Genomic DNA, 24,227 nt, shown 5'->3' with positions numbered 1-24,227 from the left:
TTCCACCTCGAATCGAATGCATTCTTTGCTTCGTTTCTCTTTCTTGCTTTGGCAACTAGTCCTCGGGGGTTTAAAGGTTGTGGGCTGAAGGCTTTTGCTGTAACTGCACTGTTATATGTGATATACACGTGCGCACGTATGCGGGCACACACACCTCTTTACATATGCGTGTATGTTTGCATTAACGTCTTTCCACGTAACAGAGATTTCTCTCTTTAGTTCACATCAGTGCTAATTTCTGGATGGGTAGATTGTTTTCCAGGACAGACCATGGAAAACGTAACATGCACTTGGATTTTCCAGTTCGAGTCTCTGTACTTTAACGAGGAAGTTTAATCCACTGACATTTATTGGGATTACTAATATATTCTCTGTGTTATATTTACGATGCTTTTTTTGCACTTTGATTTACAAGTTCTTGATGTGTCCTATTAATCTCTCAGATTGAGGCTGTGCTCCATTTCCCCCAGCTGTGCAGGGAAGTGCAGTAGACAGGAGTTAGGATGTCGAGTTAAACGTCTGCCGGGTGCTGGGGAGATCATGTCCCCCTGCCTGGATGCCAGGTGCCTTACCTATGAAGTGGGAATAACAAGGCTGCCCCTCTCTGTGAGCAGGGGCAGGACCGCATGATTGCTTGAGTCCCCTCTTAACTCTAGGATGTGTAAGCCTGGGAAATGGGGCTATGCATATGTAATTGGGGCTATGAAAAAGCGTGTGGCATACTACATGAAATGCAAGACATCATTATCATGATCATTAACGCACTTCCCTGTACAGTTTAGCCACTTGTCTGCATAGTGCTATGTGCAGAATAGGTAATTTATTTTACAGAAATTGGTCGAGTGATTCCAAAGCTGGTTCTCACCATCTAGGCTGATCCCAGGGCATGAGTGAGGGCTCAGATGCATTTTAGCTTGTGATTTTGACTATCCGTGGTCTTACAAACCCACGTGCTTCGTTGATTCCAGAATCAGGACATCTTTGCAAAGAACTGAGTCAACATCACCACACTGGGAGGCGTGCTGTGTGGACGGTGAACTTGGCTAAGAGATCTCCCTTGCTCTTAAATTGCAAGGCTTTGGGGGGGAACGAAACATTTAGGTGCACTAGGAGCAGCTAATGGAGGCTCTGGAGAAGTGTGTACGAGAATTGGGTTTTCAGGAGACAAAATGCAAAGGCATTTTCACCTCCGTGATGGGTCACGACCCCCAGCATCCATGTGCAGGGGGAGGATGACAGGAAATCCCCCTAGAAGATTTGCAACAAGAATTAAAGAATCTAGTTGAGAATTATGGCACCACACGCTACAAAAAACCCCCATATATTAATATACTGAGAGATGTCAAGAATAATGGACCCTGGGAGGTAGAGTAATTAAATGTATCTTAATAAATGCTGGGCGATTCTTTTAAAACCCTTTCCCAAGACCTCGTCAGCTGACATGGACTGTATTCTTCCTGTTGGCAGGAGGCCTGGAAGGAGAGCCGGAGTGTGATCGGAAAACCAGCCGTGCGCTGGAAGACAGGAACAGCGTGACAAGTCAAGAGGAGAGAAATGAGGACGATGAAGACATGGAGGATGAGTCAATTTACACCTGCGATCACTGTCAGCAGGACTTCGAGTGTCTGGCAGACCTGACGGACCACCGGGCCCACCGCTGTCCTGGAGGTAATGCTAAATAGCGCCGGGATTCTGACAGGTGGTTATACGGATAATTGGACATAGCAACAGCTTGAAGCCTCAAGTGAGATTAAAGAATTAATAATGTAATTTTACAGTTAATGTCATTTTATTGTGGTGTCTTGGGTACCCTGTATCCGCCTTTTAAATAAAATTAAAAATAAAAGCAACAGCTTCCTGGCAGGCAGGGATTCAGTGGAGGCACCCCGTCACTGCTTCCCCCAAAACTGCCATCTCTAGAATGTGGGCCCTAAGTGGGTAGGGCCTGCACCCTGGATTTCTGCAAGGCCTTTTGGAAACCCAGCAATGAGGAGGTTGTTAGTGCAAAGTTAAGTAGCTTAAGTGTGGAAAGGCGTGTGAAGGAGTGAGCTCTGAGGCAGGGTGTGGATGGGATGGGGAGAATTTCAAAGGCCAATAAGAGCCCATGCAGAAAGGGACCTGGTTCCAGCTCTGTGCTCAGCCTCCTGCTTCTCTGAGGAGGAGAGGGGTGGCTAGGAGCTGTTCGGCCAAACCCGACTATAGCCCTGTTTCCTGTGTCCTGGCAGCCTCAGAGAAGGGGGCCAAGGCCACGGTTTTACAGGAGCGATTTAAGACATCATGAGTCATGTGTGTCTGTGTCTGGGTCCTGTGGTGTGGATGGAGCGGGAGAATGGAGGCCTGTATATTGCCTGGGGTGTGGCAGCCATGCTTACAGGGCCAGGGAGCCGACATATTTTCAGACCCCAAGCAGGGAGTCCAGAGCATCTGTGGTCCGACATCTCTCTCTACCGTGGCTGTTGATGCAAGCTTCGGGTGCTGGTTTGTGGGGAGAGGAACTAAAACCTTAGACCAGTATTCCAAAGGGGACCTGTGTTTTGGGGGAACTTTGCTGGTAGGAAGCAGGTTGGGACTCAAAACTGTAGCTTCTTCTACTTTTCGTACCTTCTAAGAAGTTTGAAAGCCAAGTGTTCGGGGAACTATGACTTTCCCTCTAGTGACAGCTGTATCTGCACAGCCTTGGTTAGACCAAGTCCCCTGTTCTCAACCTCTGGAAGAAACAGATAACCAAAAACAGTGGACCCAAGAGGACACTTATAGTTTTGGACCTTTGGGGGGGCTCAGCAAACCAAACCCCAGTCATTTGGAATTTGTGCTATTTCAACCACAGGCAGAGGTCATGGCCAACTTAGAAGCTTGGGATCAGAATTGGAAGGGATGTATGGGGTTGGCTTTTCAGGCCCCCCATTTCCTGAGGGGAAATACTGAGGCATGAGAGGGGGCGGTGATTGACCGAGGTTATCTAGGGATTTGGTGGCTGAGCCAGAACCTCTCCAGGACCCTGAGCTGTATACTCTCATCCTGCTTGAGAAAACAGTGGATGGCCTGTGTATTTCTTGATTTAGCCCAGAACTGAGTGGAATCTTCACGATATGGGAATGAAATATTGTCCCTGACTGGAAAACAATCAATGAATTGCTCTTGTAATTAAAAGTGATTCTCTTTATTTTCTAAGTGTAAGAGAACACGCGGGGCTCGCTTCGCATTAGCCCAGGGCCCCTCAGGACTCCTGTGAAGTGATGCTGCATTGAGTCTCTGTGGCTCTTGGAGCGAGGCCCCATCCCCGACACTACTCAGTTCTTCAGAACCAAGGAGCTCCTCTTGTCTCTCTCCACACTTTCGCGAATGGTGGTGTTTCCAGGTGATGAAGGGCCAACGTGAGGCTTTGAGGCTGAATATCGGGGTTCTTTGCTGGAAGTAGTAGCTGATTGTGCTTCGGTCCTGGGCAGCTTCTTTTTCCAGTGGTTTTCTCTTCTCTCCACAGCCGCAGCGTGGCTGACATCATGGTAGCTCCGTCTGCAGGGTCTTCAGCCACCGACGCTCCTGCCTGCTTCCTAACAGGACCCCACTAACGACCTCCATGGGGACGTGGGAGCCAGGAATCCCCAAGCCCTGGAGCAATGGAAGGGAGTCAGAAATTCCTTAAAAGAGTACAGGAAACGACCTTGCCTAATAGCATCCCTGAGAAATTCATTACCGCCCAGTAAAGGTGTGACCCAGTCTGGGAGAGTCTCCCTGACATGGAAGAAAAATGTCAGGAGCAATTTTCCCCCAGGTCTTAGGTTCTGAGGATTACCCAGTGACAGGATAAACCATTGGGAATTGTGTGCGTTTTATTCAAAGCAGGTCCCTAACTCGGTGGCCTGCACACTCTCTGATCTGCAGTGGTTTCCCACTGTGTCCCCAGAGATGTTTCTGAAACTATTGGGGTGGGCATTGGTGCCTGTCTGACTGAGGGGGCTCTGATACACACTCTAGTCAGAGCTGTCCTCATTAAAAAGTCTTTTATGTATTCGGCTTTAGGATAAGATGTGTGAAACTTGGAAATGGTGCAAAAATGCAGTAAATAGCAAGTCCTCCCAGGCCAGGCTCTGGGGGCTGCTGGTGCTCACCCTTGGTCATCCAGCCGCTGTGCTAGGGGTGAGGCAGGTGGGCAGTGTGGCCACGCTGTCACCCGGAGGGAAAGGTGGACCTTAACAGCCCGACAAAGACCATTTCAGAGAGGCCCACGCTCTGCTGAGGCTGGGCAGGCTCTGGGTGCTCTGTGGATGTTTCTGAGGGAACCAACAAGTCTTGTTTGAAGGGAAGGCAGGACCCTCTCTGCTTTTGAGATTTTGGGGCCTCAGGCAGTGCCACCTGTCAATCCCTCTGTCTGCTCCTCTTGGAATCGGAATTAGGCCTTGGGTGTGAACCACATTTGCCCCCACTCATCCCCTGCTGGGGGCAGTCACCGCCGGAATGTGGAGACTGCACACCCCTCGCCAAGCGGGTGTGTCCTGGGATGTGGGGGCGTGTTTGTGGGGCGCCATCTTGAATGTGGTTCTTTTCTGAAACTGCTTTAGGAGGGTGACCTCTTGGCTCTTCCCGTGTCTTTCTGTGGCCCTTGGGGTGAGGCCGGGGTGGTGCCTCGTTCCATCAGAATCTGGGAGAGTCGCTGAGGTTTGGAGATTTTCTCAGGTGGTGGGAAGCTCCCCATGGAAGCTTGTTCTCCTCCAGACTCGGCCCACAGGGTGACATGCGTACAGGCTTGGCGTCGGGGGCACATGCCATTTTGTATTCTGCCTTTGTTACTGAACATTTTCTGAATGGATTCCCATGCTGCGACATGGTCTTCTCCATTACCCCTTTTTGGGGGGGATCCCTCTTTTTTTTAAGACAGCGGCATTCAAGCAGATAAAGCTTGGGTTGCTGGTCCTGTGTCCATCTACCACAAAAATATTAAATTTAGACTGGTCCACCAGGAGATGAGGATTTCTACAACAGGGTGGACAAAGGCTGACTTGATGCCTGTGATGGGCTTGTCTATGCCTCATGGAGCATCATTTGCGGTCCCTGGACGAGGAAATGGCCAGAGCATTTGGCAGCTCCCTGAACCGATGATAGAAAGTCCCCCTTACTTCGGGCCCCGCTAACTGGAATGATGTCAGAACAGGAGTGAGATGAAGTTTACGTTGACCCAGTTTGTGAAGTGTTGGCCAAGCACGTGTGGACCCTATAAACGGTGGCAGGGGGTGTTTTTCATCATGTTCTAGAAGCCCAGAGGACTTCAATTGCTTTAGAAAGTATCTCTGGGAACTTCCTGGGGCACCATGGAAGCAGGTACTAGAGGTTTGATTTACCCAGGGGCTGATTCCAATTTTTTATGTGCTCATTGAAGCAGGTCAGCTGTGGACCTTCAGTCTGGATTCAGGTGGAATGTTTTACAGCTTTCTGGTACGAAGACTACCTTTTAAGGAGACTCTGTGATTTAGACTGACTGCCGCTTTGGCCCAAATTAATGAGGCTGACTGCCCGAGGACATTTGGGTGCTGAATCTGTGCTGTTGTAATGCTTTAGATCCCACTCTTGTAGGGACACTCCTCCTCATGTCAGAACTGGGCTGTCAGCAGGGCTGTGCACTGTGCCAGTCCTGGAACGTGGCAGGTCCCCCGGGGCTGGAGCACCTGACAGCTTTCGGAGATCCCTAGGCTCTTTGCTAAAGGCACCACTGGTGTGATGTGGGTTTTCATCATAGGTAGGGAGAGGCAGATGGAGTCTCTTTAGAAAGACTGAGGTTTCTAACTCTGGGCCTGTCCAGGCACTTGCTCTGTAGAGTAGAAATTGTCTTCGGGACCAGGTTGGAGCCAAGCATTGGTTTCTTCCTCCAGGCACCATTCCGTGATCTCCAACGCAGACCAGGCTCCTCACTGGGCACAGAGAGGCATCCTTGAAGCACTTGGGGTCCCTGCCACTCCCCAGGGCTCCACACGTGGGCCGCAGCCTCCCTGATTGCTCTTCCCACAGCCCTACCCCCGACACAGTGCACAACACAGGTCAGATTCTGTGGTTATTCTGCAATAGTTTTTTTTTTTTTTTTAAAGATTTTATTTATTTGCGAGAGAGTGAATGAGCAGTGGGGAGGGGCAGAGGGAGAGGGAGAAGCAGACTCTGCAGCTGAGCAGACCCTGAGATCATGAGCTGAGCCGAAGGTGACGCTTCACTGACTGAGCCCCCCAGGCGGCCCCTCTGCAGTAGTTTTTAGTGTGTTTACGCCAGTCTCCCCCACTACTTTTGAGCTTTATGAGGACAAGAGCCGTGTCCGTTTTGTTCCCCGTTATGCCTTAGCCCAGTGCCTGGCACACTGGTGCTTAATACGTGCTTGTTGGTTGAAAGAATGATCCCACCTAGTTCTCCTACCAGTCCCAGCGGGGAGATCCCATTTTTCACGGTTCATCCCCATTTTACACATTGGGCAGCTGAGGCTCAGAGAGTTTTAGGGGATCTTGCTGAAGGTGACAGAGCTTGAGCTAAGATTCAAGGTCTGAACAGTCACACAGAGAACATAGACTGGGGACAGTGAACGATTTCCAACAAAACTCCAGACAGACATGGCTTTTTTGAATGCTCAACTTAAAACATATATATATATAGAGAGAGAGAGAGAGAGAGAGATGGAGAGGGATTTGTTCAAATAGCAACAGCAAAAAAAAAAAAAAGAGCTCCCTGTGGGTTAATTTTGCTGCTCCCCCTTTGGCTGCCCCCCACTTCCTGAGGACTGGGACCGGAGGAGTGTTTCCCCAGCCACTTTGGAAAGGCAGACCCGCCTATTCTGGCAAAGGTGAAATGCTGCTGTGTAAAAAGCCGGGTGGAAAGTTAATTACACCCTGGTTTGTTCAGCTGTGGCCAGAGTGACCTGTGGGCCCTAATTACAGGGCTGGGGCTGCGTGAAGGCTGGCACCTTTGCCAGCCTCGTTCCTGTCCGCCGGCTGGCGGGATCTTGCCTTTGTGTGCCGGCTCAGGCCCTTTCTCGCTCTGACAGCATGGGTGGGGGCCCTCCCTGCCTTATTGCTTGGGGCGCCCCTTGTACCGGTTCCATTTGGGCAGAGTGGCGCCGGCACGGGCAGCCGCTGGGCAGCGCACTGCCAAGTGCACAGGTGCAGGGCGCGAGTTCCTTCTGCCCGTGGGGAGCGTGCACTGCGCCTTGGTGTCAGCCGGTGTCTCGCAGTGCGAAAGGCCTGGGGGCTCGAGCACAATTAATACCCCCACATCAAGAGCTTTCCTGCATGTAAACAGCATCCAGCTAGAAAACACAGAGCAAGCACAGATCCTGGTCACCCATAGTCCCAGAATGTACAAAGACCAGGCAACAGACCCAGGAAACCTCATTCAGATGTTTGGAGAGGACAAACCAACCAGCAAAATCAGTGATGGAGGGACACAAAAGAGACTTCACTAAACAAGGCAGACCTTCTTCTTGGGTGGAAAGATTCAGTATCGTAAATAGGTCCATTTCCCCTCCATGAGCCTGTTAACTTTATGTTAGCCTGGGAAAGTAACAATGGGACTGGTTTAGAAACAGATGATTCTAAAGTCCTAGTGATTCTAAAATTCTAGCGATTCTAAAGTTCGTTAGGAAAGATCAGCATGCAGGGAGAGGAAGGAAAATTCTGAACAAGAGGAGCGATGGGAAAGGCTGGTAACCAGACCAGATTTTAAAACATGTTCTGAAGCCGCAGGAATCTAAGTGGTGTGGGACAGATGAGGGCCCGGAAAAGAGAGCAGGAAGGGACGTGAACAGAGCTGGAAATGTAGCGTACGAGAGAGGTGTCACTGCTTCTCCGTGGAGCACAGATGGATCTCTCAGTAACCGGGACTGGGGAGATGTGTAGCCATCGCGGAGAAAGGAAATTGGATCTCTCTCCTCCGAAAGCCAAAACAAATCCCAAATGGATCAGAAATCTAAACAGAAAAAGAAAACTTGAAAATACGAAAAGGAAACATAAGTGGGTTTTTAAAGAATGTGATAGGATCGGAGTGGGGAAGCCTTTTCTAAATATAACCATAAACCCAGAAGCCATAAAACAAAAGGCAAATATTCAACCACATAAAAATAAAACATTTCTGCATAGCCAAAACCACAATAAATCAACCCAAAGACACAGATCACGGGCAAAAGATATTTTTCCTTAACGTGTAAGAAACTCCTACCAACACTAAGAAAATAACCAATAAATCAGCAGGAAAGCAGGGTGAAGTCTGGGCTGCCTGAGGCCAGCACCTGCTCAGAATGGTTGGTACCACACTGGTCTCCACTATTTTGAATATCTCCCATGTGTAAAGGACAGAAGTAGAACCAGAAAAAGATATACTAGTGAGTTCTTACACGTTGAGGAAGGAACCTTCTTTAGAATAGGAGAACCATAAATTAAAAAAAAAATTTATTCATTTGAGAGAGAGAGAGAGCTTGACAGAGTGAGAGCAGGGGTGGGGGAACAGGGGTGGAAGGAGGGGCAGAGGCAGAGGGAGAGAGAATCTCAAGGGGACTCCGTGCAGAACCCGACGTGGGGGTCCATCTCACAACCCTGAGATCATGACCTGAGCCAAAATCAAGAGTTGGACACTTAACTGACTGAGTCACCCAGGCGCCCCAAGAACTGTTAATTTAAACCACAAGAAACTACCTACCATTTTTAACCTACCAGATTGGCAAAGACCAAAATGTTTACCAGCCCATTGTGCTGGTGAGGACATATATCCTTGATGCCAAGGATCTTGTTCTCCTCTCTGTCCCCAGGGTAGCCTTGGCCTATAGCTAGAACACATAGTAGGTGCTCAAGAAAAGTTTGTTGCTCTTGTCCCCAGGGAGGCCACAGGCTCCATGAGTTAAGAGCTGTCAGCAGTCAGTGGCCATGCCATGGGTAAAGGGCTCTTAGGCATGAGGTTGTAAAGGAAAGGCTCCAGGAACCATGCCTGGACATAGTAGGTCTTCAATTAATGAATCATCAGAAGAGGGTTTATAGATGGAAGAGGTGATTTACTCATTGAATGAGTATTGAGCACGTGCTATGTGTAGGGAGCCTTCTGGGTGCTGGGGATGTAGGAACTGTTTATTTAAATAAAACGTAACTCAATGGAGAAGGTATTCACTTCACAGAAGCATCCGTGACTTGTAAGATGACGTGCCCTGGGTGGCCTTTAAATAGCTGGCTTTCCCAGGGCCTTTAAAAGATGCTTCTAGGCGCGCCTGGGTGGTGCAGTCGGTTAAGCGTCCGACTCTCGGTTTCGGCTCAGGTCATGATCTCAGGGTCATGAGATGGAGCCCTGCATCGGGCTCCACGCTGAGCGCGAAGTGTGCTGGAGATTCTCTCCCTCCCTCTGCCCCTCCCTCCACCCCTGCTTGTGCGCACGGTCTTGCTCTCTCTCTCCTTCTCAAATACATAAAGAAATAAAAGATGCTTCCATGGGCAGAGATGTTGTGCCTCACAGCTCTCTGAGAGGATGCCGACTGCATGTGCTGTCCTGTGAGTGCGCTGCCATTTTGGAGGGAGGCAGATGGCCAGGGTGAGCCACTGGCCAGTCTGGGCCTGCCTGGCCCGTGGTGAGATCAGAACCTTCCCTAACTGGCCTGCTCTGTGCCCCCCGAGTTCCCCACAGAAGGTGCCTGGGAAGCCGGCAGGCTGCATGGGCCCTGGTTCTCGCTGGGCTCAGACAGCGGTGCCCTCGCGCCTGGTGCTCACGGCGAGGGGGAGTTGTTTTTCGGATGCTGGCGTGATTGTTCACCTCCTGTGAAGCCTGCATGCTGTGGAATGTGTCCCTCTTGACTTGATTACGGGGAGCGGTCACATTGTGCCGTCTGCTATCACATTGTGGGGCCTGCAGCTCTCTCCAAAAATTGGACACCACATCTAACCATGTAGAAGGCTGGGGTCAAGGTGGGAAGAATCCACGTGTCCCTTGGTTTCCATGGGACACATTGTGTCCGTGGGCGTGTTCTGAGGTTTCTGAGGGCTCTCCAAAGTGGAGAGGATCTTCTCCTTCTACTGCCTCGATGGGTTTCTGAATCATTGTGCCTAAGGGTGGGTTCGTTTGTGTCTGGGAGTGGGCCAGAGTGGAATTCAGGTGTGGTGCCCGACATGGGGATGGCGTCGGCTGCATACCCCCCCTGGGATGACCCTCAGTGAGGGGACCTGGAGAAGCCTTGGGAGAGTGAAGGGGACTGGCCCGGGACTGGCCTGGGACTGGCCCAGTCTGGGTCCTGGTTTCCTCTCCTTTGCTGGCAGCAGTGAAACCTTCCACTGGCTTCCTGTTGTTAGGGCCAGGATATACACCCAGCGGGACCTCAAGGTCCTGGGAGGAAAAGACAAACCCTGAGCTGGCCTTCAGGCTGGTTGCATGTGTATTTCTGGGTCCAGCCTGCTGTCATCCATTTCAGCTTGGAAGTTTCCAGAAGGCACATGTTGCGCTAGCAAGTTGTGATACCATACCTACTGTGAGCCTGGGGTTGTGTGTGCATCTGTGTTAGTGAGAGAGTGAGACAGAGAGAAAATGTTTCTGTTAACAAGCAATGTATAATCTAGCTGGAAAGTGAAGTCGCCATGATCCTTTGGGTTGCCTGACACACAATAGGTCCTCAATTAACATGCTGTCTGCATATTCAACTCCAGCTGACAAGCAAAAAAAAAAAAAAAAAAGCAGATTCATCAGCTCAAGAAACTGAGAAGTAAGGCTGGCTTCAAGTACCACCCTCCACGGACATGCTCCAAGGCTGTCTCTACAAACCCCATCCCCAGGTGTTCAGTGGCAGGGGTGTCGCCTCCAGGATTCCACCCTCCTGCTGCAAAGAAAGAGCAGCCTCTTTCTGATCGCCAGGACAGAAGGCCTGAGGTTGACTGCTAGTGGGGCAACCATGACCAAGGCTCATCCCGGAAGGTGTCCCTGAGACAGGGCGGGGCGGGGCGTGGGGGACAGATGTGCATAATAGTGAGGCTCAGGGTGGTGGGAATCAGGGGCACCTCCCTACAGACCACTGGGACTGAGAACTGGGGAGGGGGCTCCCAGGATGTCTTCTGTAGGAGGAAGGAGTGATATGCAGGCAAATACAGAGGAGTACACTCGTTGAATCCAATGCCAGATAGCCAAGTATTGATGGTCAAGCCCATTCACTTTGCTCTTGATGGGATCTAGCCATCTCGTCTCAGAATTTTAGGGAGGCTGGTTCCTTAAAGATCCCCTAGCTCAGCGCCTTCTAACCTTATTCTCAAACTCTTACTCTCAACATAGCTGGTGTATAGAGCCGGTAAATGCAGAACATTTTGTTAAAGGGTGTTGCAGAGTCTGAGCTCTGCCTACATCGCTCCTCCTGCCCGCTCAGCCTGCCCTGGAACCCCTCAGGCCGTCTGAAAGCCTGGACTGGGCCAGGCTCTTCAGTGAGCTAGGACTTGTCCAAGGTCACACAGGGAGGTGGTGACTTTGTGGGTGCCCCCCCCTTCCCCCAGGAAGTGGCTGGTAATACTTGGGAGGCAGTGCAGGGGACTGGTGCTGGACCCACAAACCTCACATCATTTGGACTGGACTTTTTCTTTGTTTGCTTCTTGCAGAGGAGTGACTCGGACGCTTGAATTCTTACCAACTTCGTGGAAGTGGGAACGGAAGCTGGCCCACCCTCCCGTCCCTGATTCTCTGCCTCTTGGCCCTTTGGGGGCAGAGTTCTGAGAGAAGCAGGTCACGCCCTGGTGGCATCCCCTGGCTGCTGGGCCTCTGGGACATTGTGTCCAGGCCTCGGGCCCAGGCTGGAGAGAGGCTGGGCAGCCATCAGGTTGGTCTGACCTTGAGGCTTGAGTGGCTCAGGTGCCCAGGTGGTGTGGAGAGGTAGCTATGAAATCAGTCTGCTGTGCCGGCCTCTGAGGGACCCAGGGTCACCAGAGGGACCCCAAGTCACATCATCCATCGTCAGCTTCAGGGGGAAGGAGGGGGACAGATAAAGTATTCCAAAATCGCAATAACAAGATGTTTTTCTTTATTCTATACATATTTCAGTAATAAGTGTTTTCCTGCAGTGGATACATGAATAGCTCTAAAATCTCACTGAGCAAACCCAGGCCAGTTATGTGGTGCTCTGGTCAATCCCTTTCCAGTCAAGACTATAGTTTCATCAGTCCAGCCCTCCTTGCTCCTGCCTGCCTCCCATCACTGATGGTCAGGATACACAGGGACCAGAGCCCCTCGGAGAGGCCCTGGTGCTTTCTCCTGGAGGTGCGTGTGGATTCCTTAATCTGTTGGGCATCAAGACCTGACAATTGTGTTTCCCGAGTCATCAATCTTGGTTTCCTCCAATTTGAGGTTCGAAAAGCTTTGAGAAATGCTGGTCGGTGAAGATCGGAATAGCCTCAAGCTGGATCCTAACCTGGTTTTGGGGTACAAGGGGCAACTAGAAAGTACTGTTCTCCGAGTCCTTTATTAGAGCTGAAAGCTATCGATGGTCTCTTCCCGTGTCCCTTGCTTAGGCTACAACTCCCGGTGCCCAAAAGAACAAAGCAAACTAGTGGTCAAAAGAAAAATGTATTCTTTAGAACCACAGCACCCCCTGGTATGTATGTATTCATTCATAGGGTGACTTTTTAAAGCACCTACTATGAGCTTGGAATGAATGTAGACATGGGGGATAGAGTAGTGAGTGAAACGGACAGTAGGTTCTGGCCTCAGGAACTTACCTTTTATAGCACCTAGCCCCTTGCTGGCTTTGGCCACGAGATTCTTAAACTGACCTGTATGTAGTTATTTCGTTCTAAAGAAGCGCCTGGTTCCCTCGGTGGTGTAGCTGAGTGCTGGCCAAGGCCCATGTGAGCAGTATGAGCGGGGAAAACAAGTAGCAGGTTCCCTGCCAGAACGGTTAGTGTGCTCGGAGGCTGTGTCCACAGAAGCAGGACGAGGAGGCGAGAGCTCAGTTCTGCATGTTGCTGGAGAGACCGGGGCCGGGACGGGTTCAGGGGAGGACGGCGAGGGGGGCGGTCCTCAAAGCCGTGCTTGTAGTTTGGGAAGTTAGACTTCTCGGTGGCTGGTGTTGGAAAACTCAAGCCTACATTGCTTCAATCAAGTAGGGGAATTCAGCGGCTCCGGTAACTAGAAAATCCAGATGTAGTTAGCACTAGCTTCAGGTGCGGCTAAATCCAGGGACCCTGGTGAAGGCTTCGGAACCCGGTCTTCCTTCATCTCCTGGCACTGATGACTGTATGTTGGCTTTCGGCTCAGACCGATTGGAGGGCTCCACATGGCAGACCCAGAGATGTTCCCCAGAGGAAATCAGGGTGCTGCCAGCAGAAGAACGGGGTGTGTGGGGGGGTGGGTGCTGTGAGGCAGCATCAGCCCAAAGGGGGAAGGAGCTTATGCCATTTAACCAGAGTCCAGAGTAGGTGACCTGACCGCAGGGGTAGGGATGAGCACGGCCTGTCCCACCAGTGCGGCTGCCGTCTGTCCCTATGGTGGTGATCCAGTGCTTGGTATCGTTACTATCACTTCTGGATAAAATGTGTGGATGGACGGGGCCGAGCAGTGGGAGCTCTGGTCAAAGCTGTGCCTCACAGCACTGGGGGAACAAGGGTGAGATACCCCAACCCCTCTCTCCATTAATCTTGGTGCTCTAGGGGACAGAACGAAGACCGATTGAAGCGGCCACTTTGGCCCGCATATAAAGAGCAACTTCCTGGGGGCAAGCGACTTTCAAAGGCTGGAGATGACCCATCAGATGGCAGCAGGGGTAGGGAGTGGGATGTGGGGGCAGGACTCAAGGGGCCGGCACCGGTTGAGTGTTTAGGTTCCTCTGAACCTTGAGATCCTGTGATTGGCATCCCTCAAATGACACCCTAAACACAGGAAAATAAAGAACATCCCCAAACAAAATGAGAAATCAACCAAATTTATCTCCTGCTGGCTAGGGCGTGTGGTTCAAGGAGTGCAGCCAGCAGGGGACCGGCCTGGCCTGGCCGTGGAGAGGGAGTTAGCAAGTGCTTGTGATATGTGGCAAAGGCTTGGTGGGGCTGGGGGTGCGGGTGGGGGCAGGTCGGGGGTTGTGGGTGGTGGGGGGTTTCCGGACTGGGAAAGGAGCAAGGAAATCCGAAATTTCACTCTGGGACTGGTCTAAAATAAAGCTGAACTATTGGTTGAGTGTTTTGGCAGTGTTTTTAAACACTGTGTGTGCCAGCTCAGGGAAAAAACGTACAGGGGATTATAAAATGCTTCATTTTGTGTTAAACAGTTTTATTTTGGAGTTGACTGGCTAGAATTTGGCTGCCTTTGGAAATGACATCATTGCTCTGGGGAGGGGGGCATCTGGGAAGACCGGGGCTGTGGGGCAGCTGTGCAGGTGGGGGGGGGGTGGCCACAGGCCTGGGGGGAGCACACACACCCGGGCCCCTCCCCCACCCCACCACCCTGGATGCCAGAAGTCTCGGCCTGGCCAAGTGGTTGGCTGTGTGTGTCAGCACTGCCAAGTGGCAGAGGGTGACAAGGCCAGATTTCCTGGAGCTGAGTGGTGAGGAGGTGGCAAGAAGGTGGAGGAGGGCAGAGGGTAGGGGGACTGGGGAGGAGAGATGGTTGGCATCTGTCTCTGGCCTTCCAGCTGCTTCCCAGCATCTGTTCCCAGGGCAGCTTCAACCTGACTCTGCCGCTCTCCCGGTGCACTTAGAATGCATCCATTTCATGGACCTGGGCCTGCCTCTCCTGGCCTCTCTTACTCCCAGTGGGTTCCTCCTCTTGAGACTGCTTATTCCTGCCCCAGGGCCTTTGCTCCACCTCTCCTCTCCACCTGGATGCTCTTTCAGGGTTTCACAAGGATCACTCCTCCGCTTCCTCATGGGGCTTGGCTCCAGTGTCCCCTGCACAGAGAGGCCCTCTTTGACGCCCCCACTCTCCAGCCAGAGTGGCTCTCCTTCACCGTCTATCGAATCATCCCCTTTGATTTCCTTTCTGGCAACTCTTTCTAGCTCACATTTTTCTTCTTGATTTGCAGTTTTGGCTTTGCTATTAGAACATGACCCTCTTGAGAACAGTGGTGTGCTCCATCTTTCTCACGCCTGTATCTGTCTCTGGCCTAACACGGGGCCTAGCACATAGTAGGTGCTTGAATGACTTGTCGGACGTGGCACTAGCCTGTTCTATTTGTCAGTCCCGTGGGCGGCTAAGGCCTAGGAATTCTTGCGGACAGTCTCCTGTGGGCTGGAGAGAAGCCTCCTTCCTCTCAAATGCCACCAAGCCACGTACTTCCCTTCCTGCCTCAGAAACCCTTCTTCCCAGCTGCTTCCTGGGACCGTAAATCAAACCAGAGGGTGTATGCTGCTCTTGCAGGGGATAGGGATGTTTTGCATGCCAGACCTCTAGTTTTTTATGAAATCCCTACTATGTGCCACACCCCAGTAGCTGGGGGATGTAGCAGGTCCCTGCCCTCGGGAAGCTTTTGTTCTGGTGGGGGAGATAGGTCATGAAGAGGTGGATGGACAAATGCATCACGAGCCGTGGGATACGCATGGGAGTGCGAGCAGACCCTAAGGTCCCTGGGGTGGGAGTTGAGGAGCACCAGGGGAATGTCTGCATCTTGTGGGGTCCGGCCAGGGTGGTTTGTGTTCCCCGCGTAGGGGGTGGCAGAGTTGCAGGGAGATGTGCCGAGTCCCCGAGGGAAGGGCCCGGGGAGTCCGGGGTGGAGGGGGAGCAGGTACTGAAGGAGGCTTTGCCCTCTGACCACCTTCGCCACGAGCCACTTGCCTCATCACTGATTTTGTTTTTGTTTGTTTGTTAATCTCTTGTCACTCTCACTGATGACATATTTTACACTGCATCCTCTAACGGCTTTTTATCACCATCTTCACAAACACCTTGTGTCGACACATTTACTTAAAAATTGTTTAAAAGATACCCCCTTAGTCAGGGTCCCAACAGAAAACAGATGGTACATTCAGACGAGGTAATTGAAGAGCATTTAATAAGGGCCCTTTACAGAGGTGGGTAGGTCGAAGGGAGACCACCAGGGATGGGGAGCATTTTTGGGACATCCTCGCAATGTTGGGGAACCTAATGGGGCACGGGGAGGGCTTTTGCTGGAACCCAGAGAAGGCTGCCCCTTCAGAGAGCTCCCTGGTGACAGGCGACCTGTGACTAGCCAGGGAGCAGATACCCCGACTCTGTCTCCTCCTCTGTCTCCAGTATCCGCTGGAACCATGGGCTGAACCTAACAGGAGCCCCAAAGCGTAGAAGCCTGTTGGTCAGCTTCCCGAGGCACAGAGCAGGGCGGAGAAGGGGGCAGGGACCTGCTATATCCGGAGGGGCCGATGACCGGTGCCCTCTGCATCACCCCTGCCCCTGGGGCTGGCTTGGGTGCTGCTGAGAGGTCAACTTCCGGAGCTGAACCCAGTTTGTAAAAGGAGAAGCTTTTCCATGTGAATTTGTTTGGGGGCATTGAAGGCACGTGTTTGTCTTGGAGCTTGGGGCTTTGTCAGGTTGCCGTGGGGCTTCTGGATTTTGGTTTTCTCTTTCCCCGGGACGTGGTACTAATGTGTGACTCGGTCTCGCGTCACATTATGGGAGTCAGATTATGGGAACAGAGGAGCAGATTTGTCGGCTGCGAGGCCTGGCTCCTGGCAGGTAGAGCTGTTCAAATCATGGCTCGAGCTGCCAAAACTTTGTTATTTGCATACATGGAGAATGGACTAGGCTATCGTTTCGATTAACACCATTTACTGCTTAACTACTGGAGAAATTGGCAAGGAAGGCACTCTGTGGCCGTCACCCCCCTCAACGGTGTCATTCCATTTATGGCTTCACTGGGGACAATGGCAGGGGAGAAGTCAAGGAAAGCAGGAAGGTCAAGGATGCTTCTGCGGAGCCTCTTTGTTCATTATGTATTTATACTGCGCGTGGTTTCCATTCGCTGGCTGCACCACTCCCGGGACCCCCAGAGGATAAGGCGAGGGAACCTGTGCTCTGAGCACCAAAGCTATTTTTATTTGTGTGCAGGGCGAGGTGACGCGGCTGCTGCAGGCCGAGGTTCAGCTCTCCCTGACACGCAGAATTGGATATTAAGGTGGAATTAGAAGCTTGAGTCCAAGGAGATCCCTTGTGAGTGATGCATTCAGGATGGCATTATGACTTTCCAGGCAGTTTCTGCGGAGAGCAGCAAGGGTAGATGAAGGAGCCGTTTTGGGGGGCATCCCCGGGCCTCCCAAGTAGCCTCGTGTGAGTCTGTGAGTCGATTGCGAATTGTTTCTCCAAATCAAATTCCCTTCCTGTTGTTTCTTTTTTTCCATGACACGTCCCCACCGGACCTGCAGAAGCGCTTCCTTCTGCTCTTCCCAGAGCTTGGCGCGTCCCGCTCGCCCACCCTCCCGGGCCCCACCCTGGCCTAGCGCCCTGGAAAGTCCCGGTCTCTGTGGTGACTCACGGACCCGTCCGCACTATCAGTGTCGCGGCACCTCTCAGTGAGAGGCAGAGGAGCCTTTCCTTACTCTTTATTTCAAAAATATTTTTAGAGATTATTGAATAGCACGAACACATAAACGTATTCCACGTGGAGAAGTTCCAGATGCAAAGGCTAAAGGCTAAAGTCTCCATCCTGCCCACCCCCACCCCGTGTTAACTTGCAGTCACGAGTTTGGCTGGTGTACTTCTAGACCTTCTCCAAATTTGCGTGATACCGCGTTTCATAGATTCCGAGACACACTTTAACATCTCTGTGGTCTAGATGAATCCTACAGTTAGTGGCTGGTCATGGTTTCATTGACAGGGTTTTTTTTTTTTTTTCTTTTTTAGTGGTGTGTAAAATAGTGGTGCCTTTTACAGCCCATGGGGTCTTACATGTGATGAAATATGGTATCTGTGTATCCGTAGAAACAATGTCATATTGATTTTTTATTGAAAAAGTAAATGATACCGTATTGGATGCACCATGGTTTATGCCACTGGTCCCTGGTGATAGGCATTTAGGTTGTTTCTAATTGTTGGCTGTAGTAAACATCCTTGTACATGTCTCCCTATAGGAACACTTTTTCCGTGGCTCATAGTGAGAAAGGGGCATTGCTGGGCCCAACCTTTCTTGCATCCCATTATCTTCCATATGTTCTATCCTATCCCATCCCATCCCATCCCATCCCATCCCATCCCATCCCACCCCATCCCATCCCCATCCCATCCCATCCATCCCATCTCATCCCACCCCATCCCTTCCCACTCCATCCATCCCACTCCATCCCATCCCACACCATCTCATTCCATTCCATCCATCTCACCCTGTCCTTCAGCTATAACCCGAGTACTTATTTGGTATCAGATACTGTGCCTGCATCAGTTTTGTGGCTTGAAGTGTCCATAAAAGGGAGTCAGATCCTGCCCCTGGGAACTTATAGTCTACCTGGGAGAGTAGCATGAAATGGGTCTTGGATCAGAATTCCAGAGCATGTCCAAGTTCAGCCTGGGGTAGGAGCACAGGTGTTGGTATGGTTCTGAGGAAGGCATTTCAGCCCTCATTTTATACTCATTCTGGGTCCTCTCAGGGGCAGCAAACCCCTTAGGAAGAACAAAAAGAGTGCCCTTGCACCGACACATGTCACCCCTTGACTTATCTGGGCACGAGTGTGAATCTTCCCCAGTTGTGTTCTTAAGGCTGACATGCATTCAGGCTGTTCTGGGGGCAAGGTCCCTCTCTTGTTTACCCCCTTTTGAGCTGAGTGGGGAGAAAAGAACTGCCCACCTGTCCCTTGACACCTGGTCTGTCCATGAAGGTTCTATGGCATCTCTCATCGAGGATACAGGAAACATGGGGTGGGGGGGGGGTGGAGGTGACAGAAGTGGTTGGAGCCTCCCTCTCCAGCTCTGCCCCGGAGGATTTGTGAACAGAAAGTGCCAGGGAGGCTGTCCTGGGATAGCCTCTGGCAGCGCTTTCAAACTTTTCAGTGCAAATGGATCACTTGGGATCTTGTGAAAATGCAGGTTCTAATTTAGCAGGTCTGGGACAGGGGAGGAGCAAGGTCCGGCACTTGCTACCAGCTCTTGGACGCAGTTCCTGCTGGAACCTGGACCACACTTGGAATAGCAAGGACTTTGGGATCACTAAGCAAACTGTGGAGGCAGGGAGGACCTGGGAAAGTGGGGTGAAGAGCGTTTTAGTGGGAGCTGGGGTTTTTCCAGGGGCCGAAGCTGGATACATCTGGCAGATCTCACTTTGGGGGATTATAAATCCTTTGACTTTGCACTTTGGGTACACCGGTCTCCAGCAGTTGTATCCAAGTCGAGGGAGAATTTGTTGGTTTGCTTACAGCTGATAGATTTGTGCTAGAATTTCCAACCTTGGGGTGGCATTTGACGAGGGTAAGTCATCATTCTGAGGGACTGTCCCTTGCTTTACGGGACATTCGGCACCCCTGGTCTTGCCCACTAGATGCCAGTAGCAACCTCCCTGATTATTGTAGCACTTGAAAAGATGCCCCCGAAGGGAGCTGTTGCCACACGTGGTTGAGAGCCAGCAAGCCGCACACGGCCCTTGTTGAGGGCAGGGACCATGGCCTGGTCTTCACGTCCCTAGAAGCTGGCACCATGCCTGGCGTGGAGTAGGAGCTTGGTCAATGGAGTAGGAGCTTGCATTAAAGAACATAGCATGCTGGGCGCCAAGGGGAGTAGAAGTTCTAATAATCCTGTGTGCTTCAAGGAAAAGCCATACTGTGGCCCCCACAGCAGCATCCTGACCCGAGCATTCGCGTGAGGACACAAGACACGGAAGTGAGGGAACATTCTCAAGTTCATCTCTGTCTCCTTAGCTTCCCCCCAGCACTTTGAGGCTCCCTTTTCTCACGGGTTTTTGACGATTCTGTCTGTTCTGGGCAGAGAGGCTGGAGGAGAAGGTTTGTCTTTTTCATCCTGTGTCCTCGAGGCCTGGCACATAGTAGGTGTCTTGCCAATGTTTGCTGGAAGAACGGTTTCCCTAGGGGACTTGGCTCATCTCAGAAGCCCAGTGGTGGCTCCTCGTGGTACTTTGAGGATTGGTTTGTAATGCGAGTCATCCTCCCTGATTTATCCATGCTGTTGTTGTTCTCTTTATCTGTTCAACAGCTCTTTCTTGAGCACCTGCTATGTTCTAGGCAGGGCATGATGGTGGGCAAGGTGGGCACCGTTCCCGTTGTGGAGCTGATGGTGTGCTTGGAGAGTCATACAGACAGTGGGAAAATCACAGGCTTGTAGGGGAAGATGCGTGGTGCTGTGAGAATGCTGAGAGGGGCCTCTGTGTCTGGTCTTTGTGGTGGGGCTGGTAGCGGTAAGATGTCATGGAGGGCTTCCTGGAGGTGGTGAAATTGGGGCTGAGATCGGAACCGTATTGCGTCCAAGTTAGTGCTTCAGGGTATCGGTAGAGGCAGGGCTGCTCCCACTGGAGAAAGAAGCTCTTTTGCAAGAATTTGATTTAAAGTATTTTTAAAAAAAGCTTTAGAGGTTGCACAGCTAAATGAATCAATAAAAATGTTGTCCAGACTTCATTACTCTTATTTTATAGTGTAGTGGGTTTTGTTCTGTTTCGTTCGAATCACGCGAGTGTAGCTCATACTCTTTTCTATGTGCAGGGCCTCTAAGAGTCTTGGTGCTGGATCTGGAATGAGTAAGAGATAGTGGGTAAAGTCTCCAGAGGAGAGTGCTGCAGACAGAAAGAAGAGTGTATGCAAAGGTCCTGGGGAAGCAGGGGTGCTACAAAATGTTGGCAGACCGAGGAGGCCAGGGATGTAGGGACCCAGAGAGCAGTGCCTTGAGGGTATAGGATTGGGCTGAGAGTCTTTTGGGGCCAGGTAATGCAGGGCCCGGGATGCCACTCGGGGGATAAGCCAAGGAGTGACATGATTGGGGGTGTGGCTGCTGTGTGGAGAGTAAACTCACCCGTGGGTCATTCTGGGGGGTGGCTGATGGGTTTTTCCTGCAGGGCCAGCAGTCATGTGGCCTGGAGCCACTCGTGCTGTGAGGTTGAAGGTGCCATTGCGTCATCGGTGCGCAGATCATAACCCCACTCCGCTTTGCTCTTGTGGACTCTCTCTTCCCTTTCTGGGTCAGGCAGACCTGGCCTTCAGAAGCCAGATGGAGTCCAAAGACCTTCGGGTTATGTTCAGATTTCTAAGTCACTGTAAATCTCACTGAAGTGACCTATTTTTCTCCCATCTCGCTCTTGTATTTTTTATGAATGGATAATAAAAAATGCGGCAGGGTCATTTGTTTTAATTTCCTCCTGACACCTGGACCCTGCGTTCGGTGGCAGCTGTCCCTCCAGCAGCTGGAAGTCTATCTCCAGGCGGTGGGGCCCCGGGCCCGTTCACACCAGGCTCTGTCGTGAACAGAGCAGCTGAGACAGTGGCCCCAGCGCTCATAAGACAGCCAGACCCCTTCCGACGTGGGGCCACAGGCTCAATGCCTGCTGGATGGGCCGGAACTGGTTCCAGCGTGCCTGTGTGGTCAGACTCCATAGCAACCGCTGGCTTGGAGGTGAGAGCGTGAAGCCTCCACCTCGTTTGGGACTGCCGCCTCGCCCCGCCCCGCCCATCTTGTTCACCAACTGATGGAAACCAGTTCTTCCAAGGCAAATGTGGCCTCACCTTTGATGTGGAGCGGTCATGGGTCAGGGCTCTGAGGGATGCCAGCCTCCAATGCCCGTGAGACCAAAATTCGGTTCTTTACTCAAGTGGCCATGGGTGGTGGGGTCTGTCCCTGTTTTCCAGCCTGAATTACCGCTCCCGACCTGGCCGCTGTCCTTGACGTCCATCGTTGGCTTGTCTGTGCCATTCTCTCTGCCTGGACCCCGCCCTCCGCAGTTTACTTCCTCCGCAAAGCCGGAGCCTTCCTTCCTGCCTCCCCCAGAAGCCTCCCCTGACCCCTGAGCAGACAGCAGGCCCTTGTTTACCAAATACATTTTTCTTGCTTTGTGCTTATTAGATGAATTTGTTGTAGAAGATCTATTACGTAAAGACAAGCCGAAGGAAGACGATAAAACCTAGCCGTGGTCCAGAGATCCAGGGCAATTGTCTTGGCGTTTATCCTTCCTGATTCCGGTGCTGCAATCTACTTTTTCCCACGTACCTATAGATTGTAAACAGCTTATCGTATCATTAAATACTTTCCTAAAGCTTCCATGAATTGGCCTTATCGTGTTCCATTGTCTGGCAGCATTCAGGGGGGTATTGCTGTCCCCTTGGCCAGATGGGACACAGCCATCCCAGCAGCCCAACCACGGGGCTTCTGAAGGGCAGGACCTTGCCTTTTCACCTGTGTTCGCCCAGGGGCTGGCATTTGGCTGGAGGGTTTATGGGATGTGTTTGCTGGATGAACGAACGGTCCAGAATGTGTTCCTTCTCCCATCATGGCCAGAGCTAATGAAGCTTGTACTTTGGGCCTTTTGCTTTTCCCACTCCAGGTATCCTCCCGCCTTCTCCCAGAAAGAACACTCTATAACCCAGTCTGCTGTCGTTGCACCTGTAAGAGTCAAGCCCAAAGGCTTGGACACCAGAGAGGCTGGAGGGGTTGGGCTGGGTGTGGGCAGACGGAGAGCTGCCTAAAGGTCAGTGGCAATGCTGCCTACTCCTCAGTGGCTTCCAGGCCTGGAGGATGGGGTGCTCAAGAGGGGCCCAGGGACCACTGCTGGTTGTGGGCGGGAGGAACTGCGGTGGGGTGCGAAGGTCCCTGCCACCTTCCAGCTCCAGCAGCCATGTGCGGAGGCCTCCAGGGCAGGCCTGATGCTGCCCTGGGTGCCTGGTGCACACACTCTGTGGTTACCTGGGAGCAGAGCAACCGTTGTACCCCCTCAGGCCTGCTGGAGCCTAGGACCAAAAGCCTTAATTTGTTCATGCATGGATTAAACATTATTACAATCTCTTCTGTAGCAGGCTCTATGCTGGTCCCTGCCCTCAAGGAGCCCTACAGTTAAGGGGTAAGGGTATAGGGTGACCAACTGTCCCAGTTTGCCCTAGGCCAAGAGGCTTCCTGGGACATAGGATTTTCCGTGCTAAAACTGGGAAAGTCCCAGAAAAAGTGGGACAAGCTAGTCACCCTAGTCAGACGTAGACAGAGATTACTGTCATCCAAGGAGATGCTGCAGGTGGGATGGAAGGAGGGGGATGGGCGGGGGCTGTGGAGGGACGGACTCAGGGAGGGATCTCATGTGACAGGGCTGGCACGCCTAGTGGGAGCTTTACATGGAGCTATGCTCTCCCTGGAAATAGTTTCTACCAAAGATTCTTCCCCTCTCTCAGTTCCTCATGCCACTCTCCCCAGCCCGGTGGTCCCTCTCTGGACACAGCATTGCTAGGTGCTGGGGCCAAGCAGCCCTCTGGAAAGTGCATGCCTGGGGCCTGGCTTCCGTTGCCTCTACCAGCCTCCAAGACCAGGGTTTTCTCTTTGAGGAAGAGGGTTCCCCAAAGTCGGCTCTGAAGGGGAAACCTGTCCTTCCTCCTCTGGAACTGGGAGATTGTTATCAATTTGTGTTTTCCAAGTCACAGTATCTCCTGGGGTTGACTCTTGACAGCCTCATCCCTGACTTGAGCTTATCGTTCACCTATGTCTCCATTTACTTCTTCACTCAATGCTGATCATCTGTTACGGGCCTTTGTGATGCACTGTTCCTGGAGCTGGGCACTTAGGAAATGGCAGATAAAAAACCCCTCCCGGCCCAGCGCCTTGGGAGCTGTCTCCAAGCCGGCCAGCTCCAGAAGTAGCTTTCTCATCTACAGGTGCTGGTGGGAAGGACTGCGTTAAGTCAGTCCCATAGGGGGCCTCCCTGAGGGCTGACACCCAGGGGAGAGGCTCCTTTGCCAGGTACCTCTCTAGAGCCTGTGTCCCCAGAAGGCCGTGGGGGGCTTGGGAGAATGGAATCTTGTACCCTTCTCTTGGAAAAGCCATTTGTCTATGGAAATGCAGTTTGCTTTTGAAAGGAGGAGAAAGAAGAGGAAGGCCACCAGGGTGAGAATGTGTTTCCTACAGGCCAACTCCAAAGTCAGTTTCTAGCATGGAGGTGAAGTCCTGGGAAAATGTAGGCCTGGCCTGGACATGGGGTTACCATCCCCCATGATCCCCCTCACCCCTGATTCTAAATGCTCTGTGCCCAGCAGAAATGATGGTGATTTTTTAGCATGCTTTAAAAAAAATCAACGAAGGACAACCCCAAGCCCGCCACGTCATAGTACGGTAGTACAAAGAGAATTTCGAAAGAAGCAACCAAAATTTCTAGAGATTTCTTTGTGGTTCCAGTGGCC

At 51.7% G+C, this 24,227-nt stretch overlaps 1 protein-coding gene across 1 annotated transcript in view; it reads left to right on the top strand.

The window, feature by feature from the left end:
- Nucleotides 1-24,227, top strand: part of ZNF423 (zinc finger protein 423) — a 321,833-nt gene that overhangs the window by 106,286 nt on the left and 191,320 nt on the right. Inside the window, exon 3 of the mRNA XM_045806734.2 lies at nt 1,468-1,668. Coding sequence (XP_045662690.2) covers nt 1,468-1,668 — 201 coding nt within the window. The remainder of the gene's footprint in view (nt 1-1,467; nt 1,669-24,227) is intronic.

This window comes from Ursus americanus, chromosome 21, assembly GCF_024610735.1.
Source record: "Ursus americanus isolate L20-20 chromosome 21, mUrsAme1.1.p, whole genome shotgun sequence".
In the NCBI taxonomy this organism is placed as follows: Eukaryota; Metazoa; Chordata; class Mammalia; order Carnivora; family Ursidae; genus Ursus; species Ursus americanus.
The sequence above is the reverse complement of the archived record's forward strand: the minus strand, read 5'-3'. Positions and strand labels throughout refer to the sequence as shown.